The sequence below is a fragment of the Moschus berezovskii genome, chromosome 7 (assembly GCF_049115385.1).
Source record: "Moschus berezovskii isolate FMDL1 chromosome 7, NW_MosBer_1.0, whole genome shotgun sequence".
NCBI lineage: Eukaryota > Metazoa > Chordata > Mammalia > Artiodactyla > Moschidae > Moschus > Moschus berezovskii.
This window is the reverse complement of record NC_142466.1, coordinates 12660847-12682182: the sequence shown is the minus strand read 5'-3', so window position 1 is coordinate 12682182 and position 21336 is coordinate 12660847. Positions and strand designations below refer to the sequence as shown.

Here is a 21336-nt window from a genome sequence, read left to right as displayed (position 1 = left end):
GGGGTCTGATTGTCTCAAGCAATCAAGAGACACTTCTGCCTGGAAGGGGCTGTGTAATCAGGTGAATCCATTATTGCCTTTAGCAAGATTCGATTATGTCTGGAGTCTTAGGACATTCTGTGAGGAGATGTTGGCTTGGAACTGGTCCCTGGCCACACGCAAGAAAGAATGTTCTCAGTGCTTTCTTTCAAGATCAGATGCCCTTATGCCACTGGCCAGATGCCCAGAAGTCCCCTGGGCTAGTTTGCCTTCTTCCTTAGCTTTAGACAGATTGTCTATAGAACATGATTTTTCCCTTTGGGCGTTTGAGTCTCTTCCTGGTCCTTGAATTTCCTAGCACAGTTGTAGCAAAAATGGCTGTCCTTATCTCCATGGGTTTCTGTGAGGGCTGTGAGAAAGGCAGCTCTACAACACTGGTCATGGACCTGGTGTGTGACAAATCCTCAGCCTTACTCATAACTCTGAGCAGATCAGCAGCCCACCCTGCCCTTACTCAGACTCGTGTCTGTAAGAAGGGAGTTACAGAGCCAATGTGGGGAAAATACAGAAGGGCTGTGATCACTGTGAGCGTGGAGGGGAAATCTAGCATGGGACATGGAAATGGAGAGCTCTAGAGAGCAGGAGATCAGGAAGGTTCAGTTCAGTTTAATTCAGGTTGGCCAACATTAGTGGTGCTTTATGCCAGGCCCTTTGCTGGGTTCCAGGGACGTAGAGAATAGAGAAGATTCCTGCCCTCACAGGTGCATAGGCCATAGGTTATAATTTTCATATAATGAGGTAACAGGCTTCCATGGTTGCACAGATGGTAAACAATCCTCCTGCAATGCAGGAGACCTGGTTTCCATCCCTGGGTTTCATCCCTGGAGAAGGGAATGGCTACCCACTCCAGTATTCTTGCTTGGAGAATTCCATGGACAAAGGAGCCTGGTGGGCTATAGTCCATGGGGTTGCAAAGAGTTAGACATGACTGAGCAACTCAACTAATACACATGTAATGAGGTAAAAGGTGTGAACAGGAATTATGTACAGAATGTTATGGAAACTTGGGGCACCAGAATGAGCATTGAGAGAAGCAGGAAAGGCTTCCTGGAAGAGTTGAATCTTTAAGGGTAAGCAGGAATTATCCTGGTAGTACAGGAAAGAGGGCTCTAGGAAAGATCAGTAGATCCACAGACTCAGGGTACAGAAGTAGAAAAGTCTGGTGTGCAGGTGTGAACACATATTTAGGTATTACTGGACCATGGGGAGTGGTTATGGATGAGGTTGTAGGGGGTGGTAGAGCCATGTTACAAACGTCTATGAGTGAAATTTTATTAATTTATTTAATTTTATTTTTTATTGAATAATAGTTGATGGACAGTGTTTCAGGTATTCCATTATTTGGAATCAATTTTAGGTCTATATTTCTCCCAATGTGAAGAACATAGGCCATTGAAGTAATTGTTTAAGAACACACTGATTGGTAGTAAATAATTTGTAAGATTATTTTGTTAGGTAAAATTTGTCTTTTCCCCATAAAAGTGAAAAGGAACAAAAGAAAAACACTTAAAAATTCTTGTCTAGAGAACAGCTGAAGGATGTTAAAATTTTGGGGGTGCTCTTATTTCTGTTCCATTGATCTGTGTGCTTGTTTTTTTTCTAGTATCATACTGTTTTGATTACTATAGCTTTATGATATAGTTTATAATTAAGAGGCATTATGCCTCCAGCTTTGTTCTTCTTTCTCAGCATTGTTTTGAGTACTTGATATCTTTTCTGGTTCCGTGTTAATTTTAGAATTGCTATTTCTATTCTGTAAAAATGCCATTGGAAATCAGCATATAACCCCTTTTCAACTGTTGATGAATGAGTGGTTCTTGACATTAAGTGTCTGTAGTTACCAAAGGCATTATCAGAGACACAACCAGATATTATGAAGTTTTGATGAAACAAGAAAACTTGTAGTTCTTCTGAAGGGGTTGAACCTGAATCTGATCAAGCCTGTGGATCCAGTTGCCTATCTTCAGGAAATATGAGGACAGAAGCACAAGTTAAACCTCACCATGAGTGAGTACCCAGTCAGCAAAATCGTCTGTGGGTCAGCTGTCCTAGGCTACTTAACAGGTAAATTGTAAGAGAGCAGGAGGGAGAACACTCAGATAGAAAGAGACCAAAAGATATATCAAGTAAAAAATAAGCAAGATGAAATTTTATTCTTGTAAGAATGGTGTGCTGTCTGGTAGAAACAGAAATTCAAGGACATGATTACAATAAAAGTCAAGGGTTGTGGTAACTTGAGGGGGTTATGACTGGGATGGGGTTGTATGGAGGTGTTTCTGGGGTGCTGCAGAGTTGTGTTTTTTTATCTGAGTAGTGTTTACTATGGGGTTAAGCATATAATTTGTGAAGCTCTGCATTTGTCTTGTGGGTTTTTTACATATGTGTTATATATTTTACAACAAAAAGTTCTATTTTTTTCAAAAGGGAATTAATGAGAAAGCATCATAACTTAGGAGATGTGTGTGCATGTGCTATGAGCCTGGTTGGAAGGATGAGATGTGGCAGGAGAATTGACACTTATTCCTCCAAAGAAGAAAGAAAAGAAGAAAAATACATATGCATTTACAGATATATGTTTGCTTATTGAGTGAGTAGGCTGGGAATAGGGTCAATGGTAAATTATTTAAAACCCTCTGACATTTCTTTTCTCTGAACCAGAAACCAAGTTACTTGCTGAGAGTAGGATGGACTGTGGTGGGTGGTGAGGTCAAATAGCCTCTGAAGTGAGATGAGTGACCTCATGTCTAAACTCAGCTTGCTTGTGGTGGTGTGTGGTATTCTCCAGTGGCTTTCAGAAGCCCAGGAGTTTCTACTGGGCAGATCTGTGGCTGAATCTTCTTCCATGTAGTGTGATAGAAGAAAAAAAAAAAAAAAACCTAAGTGTCCTGGAAAAAAAAAATTGTTTGTTGTGGTGCCATTTGGGTCATAGAATTACTCAGGAAAATGAAAGATGAAAAGTTAATGTTCGCCATGGTTTAAATTATGATCTTCCAAGGATGTTGCAGTCCTAAACTCTAGTACCTGTGAATGTGACCTTATTTGGAAATAGGGTCTCTGCAGCTGTTTGAGTTGAAAATCATTAGGGTGGGCTCTAATTCAGTATTACTGTTTCTGTATAAGAGGGCAAAATTGGACACAGGCACAAACACATATTGGAGGGAAGATAATACGAAGACCTGGGGAGAACACCATCTACCAGCCATGGAATGCCAGGGGCTGCCAGGAGCTGGGAGAGGGGCTTGGAGCACATCCTTCCTTCCCAGGCCTCAGAAAGAAGCAGTTCTGAAGATAGCTTGATTTCAGACCTCTAGCCTCCAGAGCTGTGAGACAATACAATTCTTCTGTTTAAGCCCCGCAGATTGTAGTGCTTTATTATGGCAGCCTTAGGACTTAATCCAGTGCCCTAGAAAAAATATTGGGTTTGGTTGATGTGATGTATATGTGATGTACATGGTCCATGCTCTCACTGAACTTGTAGTCAAGTGATGAAGCAACTACTAAATCAAAAAACATATATATACAAATTCTATTATTTTGTATGGTAATAATGAAAAAAGATTGTATGAGAAAATTTAACAGGGGAGAATATAATTTAGGTGGGGAGTATCCAGGAAAATTTATTCCATGGAGAACACTGAGAATATCTCTTTAAATGAGTAAATGTTAGGTGAAGGCTGTGGGGCAGGGATGTCGATTTCCAGGATGTGTGCACAGCACGGGTAAAAGCTGTGAGATGAGCTTGTTTCAGAAAAGTAAAGTCCAGTCAGGTGGGCCATGTGAGACAGTGGGCGCATGGGACGGATAGCGCTGCGGGAGGCAGTTGGGCCAGATGGGGGGGCTTGTTGTCCATGTAAGCAGTTTCTACTTTAGCCCAATAGGAGGACAGTGAAAGGTTTTATATGTGGCAAATGCATGATCCAATTTCAGTTCTATAAGGGTCATTTGATAACTGCATGAAAGAGGAGCAATAAATATGCAAAAAGGACATGGGACAGCAGTTAAGAGGCCATTTCCTTAGTCTTACAACAAATGCTCCTTGCCTGTTCCAGGGTGCATGGAGCCTCAGCAGATGAATGACCCCAGTCACCAGAAGCTCCTGGGAGGCCGTACCCTCCAGAGGACAAGCCAGCGTTTCGCTGGAATGCAGGTGGAAAGGTGTGCTGGGAGAAGGTGTAAAGCAGCAGGAGCTGGGGTTCTGCAGGGCATGACGGCAAGAGTAGAGTTACAGGCCAAGAAGCTTGGCTGGAGAAGAGGAGATCAGAGCCAGATGGGGTGCATGAATGTATTTCTGGCTGCACTTGTTGCTCCAGGCTCGAAAGTGGTTCTCATATCCCTAAGTGCATCTATGCTTACTTGGTCATTTCCCCAAATTCGTGAGTTTCACGAATTTTCTTTACATAATTTTTGTTCTGCAGTTCTTTTTAGGAGTCTTCCCCAGCTCTGTAATCAAAATCATATTGCACACTTCCTGAAACTGGAATGCATGAAGCCAAAGTGATACATGTTTATAAATTTTCATGGACGTGAAAAGCACACAGGAGAGAGTGATGGAAGAATTTGTTCCTGTCCTGGTTCTTTTGCTCTCCTGTTCAGTTCAGTCGCTCAGTCATGTCCGACTCTTTGCATCACAGCACGCCAGGCCTCCCTGTCCATCATCAACTCCCGGAGTTCACTCAAACTCATGTCCATCGAGTCGGTGATGCCATCCAGCCATCTCATTCTCTGTTGTCCCCTTCTCCTCCCGCCCCTAATCCTTCTCAGCATCAGAGTCTTTTCCAGTGAGTCAACTCGTCGCATGAGGTGACCAAAGTATAGGAGTTTCAGCTTTAGCATCAGTCCTTCCAATGAACACCCAGGACTATCTCCTTTAGAATGGACTGGTTGGATCTCCTTGCAGTCCAAGGGACTCTCAAGAGTCTTCTCCAGCACCACAGTTCAAGAGCATCAATTCTTCGGTGCTCAGCTTTCTGCACAGTCCAACTTTCACATCCATACCCTATTTCTCCCATCTCTAGTTTTTTCCTTCTCTAGTTTTAAATGTCTGCTTCTGTTCTCTGGGTCTAACCATCCCTGAAGTGTACATTTTACAAAGGACAGTTTACAAGAATTGCTTTGCTTGGCCCCACCACAAGCCTTTGTAATAGGAAGCATTAATGGTGTACAGCCTGTTTTATAGGGGAGAGAACTGACACTTGGAAAGGCAAAACAAGTGCCTTACTGAAAGCTCATCAAGCTGAGTCCAGATCTGAACTTGGATTGTCTGATTCTGAGTTCTGTATTCTTTATATAAGGTCAGATAAAGGTTTTGTAAAGCTTAAAATGCACTGTAAACTGTCAGGCACTCTTGATCTTCAGTCCTTCAAAGCAAGAGTTCTAACACGAATTCTTTGTGTATCCCACATTGCCTGGCATGGAAGACTCATGTTGATGGTGTTACAGGACTTTGCCCTGCTCTGTGGGAAGCTCTGATTTCCCTAAATAGATTGCAGCCACATTGGAGCTGGGCTGAACATTCTTTAATTATTCTGTGTGCGCGAGCCATGTAAGTTGTGTTGCTGCCATTTGTGATATGTATAAACTCGAGAAAGTCCTTTTATCTACCCACGCTTCATGTTCTTTGCATTTTAAAACAAAGAGTGATATCTCCCTGTCATTTCTTTTTTTCAAGGTGAGAGACTGAAGACAGCTATCAAAAACACACTGTGAACTAAGTAAGGGAGTCTTACAGTTCTCTGTATACTATAGGCATTTGTTAAATAAATGTACAGTGAGGATACAAAGAAACCTTCAAAACATCCTACCAGGCCATTAGGGCTGTTCCCACAGTGGTAATGGACTTTGCAAGTGGTACTCAAGAAGTGTATTTTAATGGTGAGACATTATGTTCAAAGACAGACCTTTGTTTGATTGAACTGCTCAGTGGAGCAAGTAGATGTTCTTGTTCCTAAAAGGTTCACTAGTCACGCAGCTCACTATTGCTCAAGACCTACATATAGAGTGACTCCCCTGCTCTCAGTTGTCCCTTTGCTGATTGGTTTAGCTATGAGGAACTTATTCTTGGTCCTTGTGGTCCTTGTCTTGCTTTCCTATGTTCCACCAGGTAAAACGGAATCTCCTCCCTGTGGAATTATGAACCATCAAGGGAAAGAGGGTATGAGGTCCTACAAGAGCGAGGAGGAAGCTGGACTTGGATGAAGAAAACTGAAACGGGGAGGCAGAGATGGATGCTCCAGGCTGTTCCACAGAACAGAGATAAGATGCTAAGGACACATAGTAGTTTCAAAGAAGACATTAGTTCTGGATTTTGGTCTAGGGAATCTGTGAAGTTTGTGGGGGAATTGAACTGATGGCGTTGGCAGAGCAAAAGCATGAGACCTTTAGCGGATACATAGTGGGTGGGAGAGGGACTGTTCCTCTAGGACTCTTAGAACTTGCACTTTGAAGTCAGTTAGAAACCAAGGCAAATTTGATGCTGAGCAGAATCAATAAATAGAGCAAGTTGTTCAAATAGATTAACTTTAAAGCATGATAGGAGCCTATGGAACATCTGTTTGAAGGGTCAAAATTTATGTCCTATGGAAAAACCAGCAACTTGGTACTGAGAAGGGTCCGCTTAAGTCACTGAAGTGGCGAGTCAGCAACTTTGCTTGTGGTTTGCCAAAGTCTGCAGAGAGCTTTTACCCTTTGTCTGAAAGCTTCACATTCTAAAGGTTATCATGTAAGGGCCATAGGTAAGTATTTGAGAAGCATATGAGAATTGTGAGATTTCTGCCGTTGTCCTGGATGGCAGGACCTTTGGACTCCTGGTGTATCCCCTGGACTTCTTTGTCCCCAGGGGGTGCCCCAGGGATAATGGGCGTGTGAAAGGTAAATTCACTTGCCAGTGGCCTTTGGTCAGACCACACTGGTTACTCTTACACTACAAAGGCCCTTGGGCAGGCTGGGTGGAGAGACTGGTAAGGTTGAACACACGAGAGTGGGGAATTCAGTGGGATGACTCAGAGCCACCCTCACCCTCTTAAGCTGCCTGCTTGCCACTCCTCCTGATCCCTCAGCCTCCAGAGGTGCCCAGGTCTGGAGGTTAGGAGAGAGACTAGTCACGGATTGAAATCCAGGTGTCAGGTCCTCCAGACCCTTTAACACTCACCAGCCACCAGCGCTTTCCACTACTCCGTGATTAAGTCTGGGCAGGTATGCAGGAAAAAGTCAACGAGAGGCAGGCCTAGAACCAGGGGCTTCTGTACTTCTATGTTGGTGATCTTTCCTTCTTTAAATGACACTTGGTAATCAGACTACCTTGCTCCTGTTCGAGATCCTGCATGTTTCCTGCCACGGGGCCTTAACAGACTTCTGGGGTCTAAATGTTTTCCATTGCAAATAGTTCCAAGCAAATCTGCTAGGCCCTGCCCTGCCTGTCTATAGTTGATGAGTGATTCACATGAGTTGGGACTGTGGAAACTAGTGACTCATAATACATCTCTGGGAAATAACTTAAGAGCAACTGAAAAAGGGACATCCAACCATAACATGACTGGGGTCTTTGGAACCTGTTCAATTTACCATTAAAACGTTGTAAAGTGTAGTCTTCAGTCTTATCCATGGCGTTACGACCCTGCAAGCACTGTGTGTTTAATTCTGTTTTTGTTGGCAGTTAAAAGTGGAGCAAATGCATTCATAAGAAGATTCTTTAACTCATGCTGGCGAACAAAAGGTGTTTGCAGGAAATCATGTTATAGAAGTGAAATATTTCATGTGTTCTGTGACGTGACATTTCTTTGCTGCATTGATAAAAAGTATTTGCCTTCAATGGTTGGGAAATAGTTGTATCTGAGGTTCCTGCTGACTTCCTCTGAGGACCTTCCGTGATGTACTGTCCCATTAAAATGATGGCTTTAGCCTATCAATATTTCTGTGTTGGCTGTATTTCTCTTTACTTAGAGGAGTTCGTTGTCTCCTCCATGGAAATAATCTCTTAGTCGAATTCCTTGTCTTCATTATTTTTACTTTGTTAATTTTTCCTACTAAAATTTTCCTAAAAACTTTTTTTGAAATATACCATGTACTCAGAAAAATGTAAAAATCATAAGTGACCCTCTTAAAAATTTCACAAATTTAGCACATCCATGCAACAGTATTCTTGCTTGGGAAATCCCACGGACAGAGGAGCCTGGCAGGCTACAGTCCACGGGGTCACAGAGAGTCAGACATGACTGAACACACACACACATACACACAATTCATGTAGTTCTCACGACACTATGATGTAGGTACCATGGTTATCCCATTGTATAGATAAGGAAACTGAGGATAGAGAGAGACTAAAGAACTTATCCAAGGTCAAACAGTTTGAAACTGGTGGGGCTGGGATATGAAATAACAATGTGGTGGATATAAGTTGAGGAAATTAATGGAAAAGTGCACACATGAAAACAGAATGTGAGCTTTTATAAAATATTTGCTTTAACTTGACCATCTACATAATATAATTACCATGAGTTTCCTTTATCCATCATATTAATTATTCTTATGTAGACAAGGGAGTTTTAAACATCTTTAGATTTCTGAAGAAGATGGAGTTAGACTTTTCACCACTTCTTTTTTTCCTTAGCTTTTTTCTTCTCTTTGCAGCAGATGGTCCAGTCAGCACAGTATCTAACTGCGTATTCGTTAACGTTGCATTTCATTCTGCAGTTATAGTATCCCGCAGGACATCCTTCCTGAAAAAAGAGGCTTCTGGCTTTAAAAAGAGAAAACATCATATTATGTGTTTGTATATTTTAATATTTGAACACTTTAATATTTGAAGTGTTTCATAATAAAACAACAACAATAAAGAACTTTTTCAGAAAAAAATGACACTAAAAGAATGGAGAAGAGAGAAGTGTCAGTACTGAATAAAGGTAAATGAGGGTTCCTTCTCTAGAGTAGACAGTGAGGCTGAAAAGGGGCAGCATTTCTGATAAGAACTGTCACAGCATATTTTTGGCTATGCTAAAATTAATGATCCATTTACGTGTGGGGATTCATGATTCAGGAAAGGGTGTTTACTTTCGGAAGTGAAGTCTCTGAAAGTGAGTGGGAATGAAATCTCATGTACAGGTGAAAGGGTTGGCCTTAGGTCAGAGTATGAAGATTAGAAGGCAGGGTGAGATAAAATTAAGTAAATGTTCGCGGTAGTGAGGAAATGGGGATTTTGTCACTTGTTGCTTTTCCTGTCTTGGTGAAAAAAGAAATCATCACCTGAGAATGAGAATGGGATGGGGAAGTTGGGTCTTGGTTTCCATTTTCCAGTGTGTTTGGTCTCAGAGCCGTTACCTCCTTTCCTGAGGAGGTTTTTGAGACCTGCACAGGGTCCCATATGCCATGACCTCTCACCTTGGTTTCCAGTTCTTGATCATAGGTGTTTTCATCTATCCCTTTACCCCACGGAAGCCTAAGTTTTATAGGAATCACTTGCATGCATTTCCTTACTTAAAAATAGTGTTAGTACCTGAATTTCATCCCTAGATACTGTAGTGTAGTTTTTTTCTCTTTATAATTTTTGATATTCCTTCTAAACCTACAGATTTTTCCCAAATCTTTTTTTTTTTTTTTAATAGTTTTCTTACAGTTCTTATGTTGAAGAACTTGGGGTGTTTAACCTGTAGTGTTTCCTACAGTTTATATTTTTCTGATTGCATACTCTTAGAGAAATCAGCATGTTCCTGTGTCCTCTGTGTTTTCAGCAAATTGGCAACCGGATTCAGATGCTTGACCAGACTCACATTTGACTCCTTTAGCTGGCTGTACTGCAGTTGTTGGTGGTGACTGTGTGTGTGTGTTTTATCAGGAGGCCCTTAATGTCTGTTTGTCTATCTTTTGGAGATAGCAGCAGCTACTGATTCCCAGTGGCTACATTTATTAATAATGAGAGTTGTTATGTTGGTGACACTGTAGTTATATGTCTTTTTCATTGTTTAGTTGAAATGTACACGACTCAGTAAGTTTGGTGACTAGTTTACACTTGAGCGACTTCACTTTATCATTTTTTCACTTTACACTTGTGAAATCATCACAACTATCAAGATCATAAGATACTTTAATCACATATGAAAATTTCCTCTCACTTCCTCTATTATTATTATTGTCGTTGTTGTTATTATTACTTGTGGTAAGAATACTTAGCATAAGAACTAGACTCTGAAAAATCTAAGTATACAATTCTGTATTGTTAACTGTGGGTACTGTGTGTAGTAGAATTTCAGAACTTTTCTGTCTTGAATAAATAAAACTTTGTACCTTTTGACCAATGTCTCCCCATTTCCTCCACCCATCAGGCCCTGTTAGTATGAGTTTGCCATTTTTGGATTCCACATATAAGTGAGATCACACAGTATTTGTTGTTTTGTGTCTGACATTTCATTTAGCATAGTACCTTCCAGGTCCATCCATGCTGTCACAAATGGCAGGATTTCCTTCTTTTTTAATGCTGAATTTAGCTTATATATATATCACATTTTCTTCTTATGTGTGTATATGTTTTTCACTTTTATTGAGGAATGACTGACTGATAAAAATTGTATACATTTAGGGTATACAATGAAATATTACAATATATATATTGACGATACCACAGCAAGATAATTAACATATCCAACACTTCATGTCGTCATCCTTTTTTATTGTATCATAAGATCACTTGAGGTCTACTCTCTGCAAATTTCAAGTATATATATATTATTAACTATTTTTATTAACTATAGTCACTGTATTGTACATTGTCTCTGGAACTTGTTCATTTTATAACTGGAAGTTTGCACCCTAACATCGCTCCATTTTCTTCCCTGCCCCTCCAGCCCTTGGCATCCACCATTTTACTTGCTACTTCTTTGACTTTTACTTTTTTACGTTCCACACATAAATGAGATCACACAGTATTGATCCTTCTGTGTCTCACTTATTTGACTTAGCATAATGTCCTTCAGGACATTTGTTCACGTCAATGCAAATGGTATAGTTTCCTTCTTTGTAAGGTTGAATAATATTCTGCTGTATGAATACACACACACACACACACACACACACACAAGACATTTTCTTTACCCATTCATACACTGACAAGACACTTGGTTGTTTCCTTATCTTGGCTAGTATGAATAATACTACATTGAATGTGGGGGTACAGTTGTCTTTTCAGCATCTCTATTCAATATCATTTTTTGGATGTATACTCAGAAGTGGAATAGCTGGATCTTATGGTGGTTTCTAGTTCTAATTTTTAAAGGAGCATTCATATTTTTTCATAATTACTTTTTAAATTTACATTTCCACCAAAGTGTACAAGGTTTCTCTTTATATATCTACCAATACTTATTATTATGATTATGATAATAGCTATTTTAACAGGTGTGAGGTGATAGCTCATTGTGGGTTTGATTTGCATTTCCTTGATGATAAGTGGCTTTGAACACCTTTTTGTATTCTTTTTGGCTATTTGTATATCTTTTCTGGAAAAGTATCTGTTCAGGTCCCTTGCCCATTTTTAATTGCTTCATTATTGTTTGGGCTGTTGAGTTGTGTGAGCTCCTCATGTGTTCTGTGTGGAATTTGCACAGCTTTATTGAGTGTAGGGCCTGCAGATATTTTCTCCTGCTCCGTAGGCTGTCTTTTAGCTCTGGGGATTGTTTTGCTCTATAGAAGCTTTTTAGTTTCCTGCGGTCCTGCTTATCTCATTTTGCCTTTGGTGCTTGTGCACAGCCAAGACATCACTGCACAGACCAGTGTCGTGAGTCTCTTCCTTCATGTTTTCTTCTGGAGGTTTTACGGTTTCGGGTCTCATGTTTCAGTCTCTAACCTGCCCTGGACTGAGTTTTTCTGTGAATGTGCTCTGCATGGCTGTCCCGTTTCCCTGGAGTCACCGGCTGACGAGACTCTCCTTCCTCCACTGCGCAGCCTCAGTGCTCCTGCTGAACATCGGTTCCCTCTGTTATTGGGGTGGGGGGGGGTATTTCTGAGGTCTCTATTCTCTTCCACTGTTCTACATGTCTTTTTTTTTTAAAAATATTTATTTATTTGGCTATACCAGGTATTAGTTGCAGCATGCAGGATCTTTGACCTTCACTGCGGCATGCCAGATCTTTAGTTGCAGCATGTGGGATCTAGTTCCCTGACCAGGGATGGAATTCAGGCCCCCTGCATTGGGAGTGCAGAGTCTTAGCCACTGGACCACCAGGGAAGTCCTCACATATCTGTATTTATGCCAGTACCATACTTTAAAATTTTTTATAGCTTTGTAATATATTTTGAAGCCATTAATTACTATGCCATCAGCTTTGTTCTTCTTGATCAAAATTGCTTTGCTATTCAGGGAATTTTGTGGCTGCATAAGAATTTTAGGACTCATTCCTCCTTCCTCCTCTCTTTTATTCTTTAAAAAAATTTTCCAGCTGTTTAAAAGTTTTAAAAAGCTGTTCTAAAATTGTTTTTTTTTTCCCCCATTTCTGTGAAAAATAACATTGGGATTTTCACAGGGATTTTACTGAATGTATTATTTGCTTTAGGTTTTATGAACATTTTAGCAGTATTAATTCTTTCAGCTGCTAAATAGGGGATAGCCTTTTATTTGTGTCTTCTTTAATTTCTTTTATCAGTATTTTGTAGTTTTCCGTGTACAAGTCTTTTACCTCTTTGGTTAAGTTGTATTTCTCAGTACTTTGTTCTTTTGATGCTGTTATAAATGAGATTGGTTTCATAATTTCTATTTTGAATAGTTTGCCATTAATATGTAGAAATGCACTTATTTTTGCTTATTGATTTTGTTTTCTGTAACTTATTGAATTTTTGTACTAGTTCTAAGTTTTTGGTGGTATCTTAGGGTTTCTACATATAAGATCATGTCATCTACCTACAGAGGTAGCTGAGTCTGAGTTGTTTCTAACTTGAGCCTGGAAGCATATTCAGTGATACAGCAATGTCAGTCAAATACATATATATATATATATGCTGCAATATATATATTGTATATGCTGCAATATATATATATATATATAAATAAACAGCTTAAAGAATGGGAGAGAATATTTGCAAACCTGTGTCTGCTAAAGGTTTAGTGTCAAAAGTATATGAAGAACAGACTAGTGAAAAACAACTAAACTAAGAAGTAAGTAAAGAATTTGAGTAAAGAAATATACACATGGCCAATAAAACACTTAAAAGATGCTCAACATCATTAATGTTGCAAATTAAATGCAAATTAAAATACAAATTAAAACTACAATGAGATTTCACTTTACACTAACTAGGATGACTATAATAAAAGAAACAGACAATAACAACTGTTGGTGACTAGGTGAAGAAATTGGAACCCTCAGGCACTGCTGGTGGGATTTTAAAATACTGAAGCTATGAAAAATAGTTTGACAGTTCCTCAGAAATTTAAACATAATGTGACCATAAAACACAGGTATATTTCCGAGAGAATTGAAAATATATCCACATAAAAGCTTGGATGTAAATGTTCAGAGCAACATCATTGATAAAAGATCCAGACTAGAAACAACCCAAATGTCCATCCACTGATGACTGGATTAATAAAAGGTAGTAGATCCACTTACTATAATACTATTTATCAGTTGAAAAAGATTAAGTATTGTATATGCTGCAATATGGATACATTTTGAAAAACCTGTTGCTAAGTGAAAGAAAGCAGACACAAAGGGTTACGTGTTGTTTGACTATGTTAAATATCCAGAATAAGTAAATGGATAGAAACAGAAAATAGATTAATAGTTGCCAGGGTCTGAGGGGAGGAGGAAGATGGGGAATGACTGCTAATGAATATGGAGTTTCTTTTTTGGAGTCATGGAATGTTCTGGAATTGGATAGTGATGATGGTTGAATAACTTTAGGAATATACAGAAAACCACAGAAATGGTACACTTTAAAAGAATGAATTTTATCTCATAAAAGAAACAAGAACAATTGAAGGAAATCTTGAATTTCTTTAGGTATTAAAAGGTGATCTTAAAATAGTAAGTGCATCATAAAAGATGTCAATTGATAGTAATGTAAAACCCACTGATAAGCCCAACAATTAATATATATTTATCACATAGTACTGACAGATTTTAAAGTTAATTTGGGAGGGTTAGATGGAGAATCCCAGGGATGGAGGAGCCTGGTGGGCTGCCGTCTATGGGGCTGCACAGAGTCAGACACGACTGAAGCGACTTAGCAGCAGCAGCAGATTGGTTATTCAATAAGTAGGCCTGTGTAATTGGTTACTTGGTTAAGCATTAAGATGGAATCTTAAGTCCCACCATACATAAAATAATTTCCACATAAACCCTTACCTACATGAGTGATCGGAGTGTTTGTAAACTACAGATTATGGTGGAGCAGCCTCCTCTTCACCCTGGCCCTTCTAATCTCCACTCATTTTCCATTTTTTTCAGTTCCCCAAATCTTCTGTGTTCTGTAACCTCCTTCCACCTTCTTTAGATCAAACAAAATCTTCAAGTAAAAGTTTATAGGTTAAATCACTGCAGGGTATCACCTACGGCTGTTGCCCTAACCACCAGCTCTCCACTACTCTCCCGTTCTTTGTTATATGGTACAATCTGCTCTTCTCTAATTTATTTTCAAACTCTTGGAAGACCTTGTATTCTCTTTCACTTGTATTTTCATAACTTTGGAATGAAAGGTTTCCATCTTACCTTGAGGAACTATGGACAGTAAGGCAAGAACCCCAAGGAGGGAAAGCAAGACCTTCATAGTTGAATAAGTCAGAGAGAATCTGTAGCTGGGATGAAGAAAACTTCTTTCTACAATCAGTACTCAAGAAGTGAGTTGCTGTATGATTATTGAACCTTTCAGTGGCAAGAACATTTCTGTGTTCCAATGAGCCTTCATATCCGGAGATGCCACACAATGGACGTGACCATCAGTCATTCACAGGACATCTGTCAAGTGTTGGCAGGGTGTGGGCAGTGACAAAAGAGTGTACAGCATTTACAGAGAAATAGCAGCCATGAAAGAGGGAGGTGGGGGTACTCTGCTGAATAATCATTGTCTTATGGTTCCTGGAGGTTAAGGCAACATTTATAGAGTAAAAACATTCAGTTTGTTTCCCCAGTAATACAATGAGAGAAGCACTAGATATAATAACATACCTTTTTATTAATATTTTGGGGAATGTATGTTAGCAGACTTTAGCAATGGAATTGTTTTTAAAGCCATACACAGGCTTGTGAGATATACAGAAGCTTATGTTTGATTGTCTCTTTGTCCAGCCAACTAATGAGATCAGCTTATTTTTATATGTAGAATCTTAGTGAACACACATTGTTATATATTACTGTCATATGCAATGTGAGGGAGACCAAAAAGGAAGAAAGGGACTATTTGAGAAAGCAAACAGTACAGGAATGACAGTGGAAATGCAGTCTGAGCATGTCTCTGACAAAGTGGCACAATTACCTTGTGTGTGTGCATTTTCAGTTGTGTCCGACTCTTTGTGACCCCATGGACTGTAGCCTGCCAGGCTCCTCTGTCCATGGAAATTTCCAGGCAGGAATACTGGTGTGGGTTCCCATTTCCTCCTCCAGCAATCACCTTGCAGACACTAAGGAATGAGCACAGCGGAACACTGGATTAGTTTGGATGACCTAGGGAATGATTAAAGAAAACATGAATAAGAATACCACCTCTAGAAGCTGCAGAGTGCATTCACATTCATGATCTAATTTGGTCTTCATAATTTCTCAGATGCTCTTACTCTACATTGAGTAACTTCCTTCCGGTTGTCAGTGTCCAAAAGGAAGCTCCTTTCTTCCGTGGCTTCCCCTGGATACCCCTTCCACTCGTAATGACGCACGGAGTCACAGTATTTGAGCAGGCTCTCCATGGCTATAGAGGCCTTGAAAATGACATCAGGAACTAAATCAGGGAAGGAGGATAGGTGGAGAGATAGGGACTGAGGTCCTGGAAGAGGCCAGTTTCACAGGCCTTAGCCTGAGGAAGGCCAGTGAGGGGGCCGAAAGCTCTGGGGATGGCTTTTCCTAAGCCTGGGCTCAGGAGTTTTTCTCCTCTGAAGTTGCTGTGACAGTGGCACCTGGGGACAAGCCCCTCTCAGCAGCCTAAAAACTCATGGAGGCGTTGTTCAGGTCAGGGGAGTATGCTGGTTACTGATGACTATTCCATTTACTTAAATCTGACTGGCTGGGGATCTTTAGCCCCTCCAATCATGAAAGGCTTTGGAAGTATAGTTTACATTGCAAAGGAATCACATTTATGAACACAAATCATTGAGTTCCTAATGGAACACTAAGGGCTGAATCTTCAATGATATTTTGTCATTTTCTATAAAATTTCTCACCCAAAAAGATTTGGAGCCAGGGGATGGGCTTGGAAGGCTGCCCAGGAAGCCCAAGAACATTGAGTGATCCATGGGTTGGTAATCAGGGACATCATCAAAGGGAACATCAGAAGATGGTTCATTACATTCTGGGGGTGGATTGGTGGGCACCAGTGAGTGTTGAAAGGAGGCTTATCACCAGATTGCTCAGGGCCTTGGCACAGAAAGAGAAAGCACTTTGACAAAGGCCTTTCCTTGGAAGAACACAGGGAAGAAAATCAGCTATCAAGCTATCAAAGTACAGATTGTCACAGCAGGAGAAAGGAGTTAATCTACCATGAGATAATAAATTAGACTTAGGAATTATTGAGTTTTACTATTGAATTTAGCTCTCCAGAAGGGCAGTAGATATTCAGATACTTTATAATCGAGTGTTCGTTGTTTACCTTCCTTTTCTGTACTCAGTAGTATCGAAAGCTTATTATTTAAAGCAAGTTCCTGGGCTTTAAGAGCAACAGATACAGTAACCTTCCTTTCTTTAGTTTACTTTTTATGTGAAACTCTAACTTTTCCCCTTTTGTTTCAGGCAAATAATAATATGGTCTCTATTTCCAGGTCTTTTCATTTACTTCTTACCCTGAAGATTTCTGACATCTCTTTGTACTGAATATACTTTTGCTAAATCGCTAACAAATTTTCCTCTGTATAAAATCAAATATAAATATAATACATATACATATAAATATGTACATAGATACCTATATACTATATGTGTTTATAGTTTTTATTCTGATTCCTAAATATTACATTTTTATTTTAAAATTGGAAAACTCATAAAATTATTAAGATGGTAGTAAACATAATGCATTATTCTACTACCTAAAAGACCATTCATTACTCTTTTGGTTAGTTCTAGTCCATTAAAATAACATGTAGAGAAGAGTTTTAATATTATTATAGAATACAATGAACTCCCTATACCAAATATCTGAATGAAATGGACACTTTTGGGGAATTATATGTCAGTGATTCAACCAGTCCATTCTAAAGGAGGTTGATCCTGGGTGTTCATTGGAAGGACTGATGCTAAAGCTGAAACTCCAATACTTTGGCCACCTCATGCGACGAGTTGACTCACTGGAAAAGAGTCTGATGCTGGGAGGGATTGGGGATGGGAGGAGACGGGGACGACAGAGAATGAGATGGCTGGATGGCATCACTGACTTGATGGACATGAGCTTGAGTGAACTCCGGGAGTTGGTGATGGACAGGGAGGCCTGGCGTGCTGTGGTTCATGGGGTCGCAAAGAGTCGGACACGACTGAGCGACTGAACTGAACTGAACTGAACTGAATGTTGGCCAATAAAATAAAATTGCAAGTAGTTGAGGTTCTGTCCTTTCACATTCAAAAGGCGCTAGACTTTTTACACAGTCTTCAAGGACTAGATAATTTCTGTTTTGTGAGAAGAATTCAGATGATAGAATAAGCTAGATAGCTACTCAACACCTTTTATTAACTAGAGTGGTCACAACATAGATCACAAAGGAACATATCAGTTGCATGTCACTACATGACAAATATTACAAGATGTAGTGGTTTAAAACAACAAATGTTTGCTACCTCACCATTTCTGTGGGTCAGGAATCTGGGCGTGGCTTAGCTGGGTGCCTTTGGCTCAGGGTCTCTCCTGAGGTTGCAGAAAACACTGTCACTGGGCTTGCACGTTCCTTTGAAGGCTGGGACAGGTCTCTTTCTAAACTTATTCATGTGGTTGTTGGCACACCTCAGGCCCTTGCCACATGAGCCTCCCCATATAACTTCTTATGGCATTGCAGCTGGCTATCCTAACAGCAGGTGATCTCAGAAAGAATGAGAGATCAAACGCAAAATGAAACATAGTCTTTTATAATCTAATTTCTTGTATGATATACTCTATTCATCATATTTAAATTGTTAAGTCCACGTCACACTCATCTGGTGGAGGTTTTAGTATCCGCAAAACAACTCAGGAATGTGTGTCAGATACACACAGTTATCCATGTCCTTCAGGGTGGAACTAACGATTCTGTGATTGCTGTGTGGCCGATCTATTGTTTAAATTTTTACCAGTTCTCTTGGCCAAATTGCAGTTTTTTATTCCTACATGTTCACATTCTCCTAATCATTAACTCTTGGGCCAAACTTTTGAGACAAAGGGGAGGCCGGAAAGACCCCAAAGAACACTGCTTGATCACAATATGAACACGGGGATGCCTGTTCTCAAAACAGCTATTTTGAATTTTTTATCATCTAAATCACTCAGACAGTGAAGAATCTGCCTGTAATGTAGGAGACCTGGGTTTGATCCCTGGGTCAGGAAGATACCTTGGAGAAGGGAATGGCAGCCCACTCCAATATTCTTGCCTAGAGAATTCCATGGACAGAGGAACCTCATGGGCTACAGTCCATGGGGTCAGACATGACTGAGCGATAACACACACACACACACACACACACACACACAGACCATAATATTCCATGGATGTGAGCTTGGTTGTTAAACTATCATTTTATTTTTGGTGATGACATATTTCCTTGATTATTTTATTTTTTAAATGTCTCTAATATTTATTTGCAAATGTCAAATGTTTAAAAAAATAGCCAATGTCTCCCCAAACACTGGCCAAATTTTGGACCAAGAGGAGGAACTGAGAAATGGAATATTTCCTGCCAAATCAGTCAACAAGGATGTCACAGTCATCAGCCATTCCAATCCTCCAATGTGAGTTGGTGAGCCTTGAGGGAACTCAGGAAGGAGAATACTTCCCAAACTCATGTCCATTGAGTCGGTGATGCCATCCAACCATCTCATCCTCTATCATCCCCTTCTCTTCCTGCACTCAATCTTTCCCAGCATCAGGGTCTTTTCAAATGAGTCAGTTCTTCGCATCAGGTGGACCAAGTATTGGAGTTTCAGCTTCAGCATCACTCCTTCCAATGAATATTCATGACTGATTTCCCTTAGGATGGACTGGTTGGATCTCCTTGCAGTCCAAGGGACTCTCAAGAGTCTTCTCCAACACCACAGTTCAAAAGCATCACTTCTTTGGTTCTCAGTTTCCTTTAAAGTCCAACTCTGACATCCATACATGACTACAGGAAAAACCATAGCTTTGATAAGCTGGACCTTTGTTGGCAAAGTCATGTCTCTGCTTTTTAATATGCTGTCTATGTTGGTCATAGCTTTTCTTCCAAGGAGTAAGCGTCTTTTAGTTTCATGGCTGAAGTTACCATCTGCAGTGATTTTGGAGCCCCCCAAAATAAAGTCTTTCACTTTATTCAGTTATATCAATTTTTCGGCGATCAGCCTACTTCACAGTCCAACTCTCACATCCATACATGACCACTATGGAAAAACCATAGCCTTGACTAGATGGACCTTGGTTGGCAAAGTAATGTCTCTGCTTTTTAATATGCTGTCTAGTTGGTCATAACTTTCCTTCCAAGGAGTAAGTGTCTTTTAATTCCCTGGCTGCAATCAGCATCCGCAGTGATTTTGGAGCCCAAAATAATAAAGTCTGATACTGTTTCCAACATTTCCCCATCTATTTCCCGTGAAGTGATGGGACCAGATGCCACGATCTTAGTTTTCAGAATGTTGAGCTTTAAGCCAACTTTTTCACTCTCCTCTTTCACATATATAGAAAGCACTAAATTCCTTAACTTGGGATATCTGGTTTTCTTTTTCTTTTTTTTTTCAAGTTTTTTTTTTTTTTTTAATTTATGCTGTGCTGGGTCTTTCTCTTTCCTTGATTATTTTGAAAATATACCGGCTGTCTTAAGATGGGAACTGTTCATTGGTGCAGCTGTCTGGGATTGTCTAAGATTTTTATGGGAAACATGTCCACACTTCCTGCTCCCTCTTGTGGCAGAATTGTAAAGCCTTTATATTGTCTCTTTTTTTTAATCTACTCACCAGGCTGGCTGCGGGAGACCTGTTTTTGCTTTCCAAAAGGTGGTGCTAAAGCTCCAGTTTGTGCTGGTCTGTATTTCTGTGAGCACTGTAATCTCTGGACCTGTTCTTGCCACTGAGTATGTGGGAGCAAGCTCATGGGTCTGGTTGCAGAGGGGTGGGAGATGTGTAGGTTTATCACTCAGGGTTTGGGGTGCCCATGATCCTGGTGGGGAAGACCCTTAGGTGGGGAACTTCCAGAGGCTTGTGTGCTGCAGATGTCCTGCTCAAGTCCTGAAGCAGCCAGAGGGATGGTGTCCCTTTACTATCCTTTCAGACGCTTTTCTGCTTCTTTTCCTCCTTCCTTCCTATAGGCATGAAGCAGCAAACACCTCCTTGGATCTTTGCTGGTTACCTTCAGATGGGGTGTTCTGTTTGTGTTGTTATTAACTTAGGTTTTTTTCTCTTGGTCTTTGTATTAGCAAAGTTTTTCCACCTTCTTGCTTTCTTTTTTGGTAGAATGCTCAAGTTTTTATGTCTTCTCTAGTTCTTAGAGAGGGGCTTCTCTTATAGCTTATCAGGCTGGCTGCTGGAAACCTCTCTTTGGTTTTGCAGAAGGTGGTAGTATAGCTCGCGTTTGTGATTTTTGCCTGCCCACAAACTATGGTCTATATTCTGAGCACACCCTCATCCATGGTTTTTGCATTTTCATATGTGTGCGCAGGTAAAAGCATACACTAAAGAGAAAAGTGCATGCACTCTTCTAAACAAAAGAATTGGCAGATAAAGTTTTTAAAAGAAGGAAAAGGTAAAATTAAGGTTTATAGTTTTCCCAATCAGATAGTTCAAAATTATTAGCAGTAAATGACCAAGGAAAGTCTCAAGCAGATGGAACAGTGACCTTGATATGATTCCCTTCAGAGATTTAAAATGGCTCTGTGTTTAATTCTAGGAACTACATAACTGAAGCATTAGCCACAGCCAATGTTTTCTCCTTTTTAAGAAACTAATCCCAATTACTAAGCTAAACCA

The 21336-nt window shown here is 40.0% G+C and overlaps 2 protein-coding genes across 2 annotated transcripts; one reads left to right on the top strand and one right to left on the bottom strand.

Annotated features, from left to right (window-relative positions):
- The first annotated feature begins 6081 nt into the window (after positions 1–6081).
- On the top strand, positions 6082–7860 carry DEFB135 (defensin beta 135). The gene is made up of 2 exons (XM_088837646.1): positions 6082–6139; positions 7691–7860. The coding sequence occupies exons 1-2, from the start codon at positions 6082–6084 to the stop codon at positions 7858–7860; spliced, it is 228 nt and encodes a 75-aa protein (XP_088693772.1).
- A 764-nt stretch (positions 7861–8624) lies between these two features.
- On the bottom strand, positions 8625–14790 carry LOC148777251 (beta-defensin 43-like). Its single transcript, XM_088837644.1, has 2 exons — positions 14733–14790; positions 8625–8776 (listed from the first exon to the last, which is right to left on the bottom strand). Exons 1-2 carry the CDS (start codon positions 14788–14790, stop codon positions 8625–8627), a joined length of 210 nt encoding a protein of 69 aa, XP_088693770.1.
- Between the last annotated feature and the right edge of the window lie 6546 nt (positions 14791–21336).

Bases quoted from the DNA above. Each gene is read 5' to 3' on its own strand.
- DEFB135 (XM_088837646.1), top strand. From the start codon at position 6,082: ATGAGGAACTTATTCTTGGTCCTTGTGGTCCTTGTCTTGCTTTCCTAT. The intron at 6,140-7,690 runs GTAAAACGGAAT...TTTTGTTGGCAG, and splicing joins GCTTTCCTATGTTCCACCAG to TTAAAAGTGGAGCAAATGCA.
- LOC148777251 (XM_088837644.1), bottom strand. From the start codon at position 14,790: ATGAAGGTCTTGCTTTCCCTCCTTGGGGTTCTTGCCTTACTGTCCATA. The intron at 8,777-14,732 runs GTAAGATGGAAA...CTCTTTTTAAAG, and splicing joins ACTGTCCATAGTTCCTCAAG to CCAGAAGCCTCTTTTTTCAG.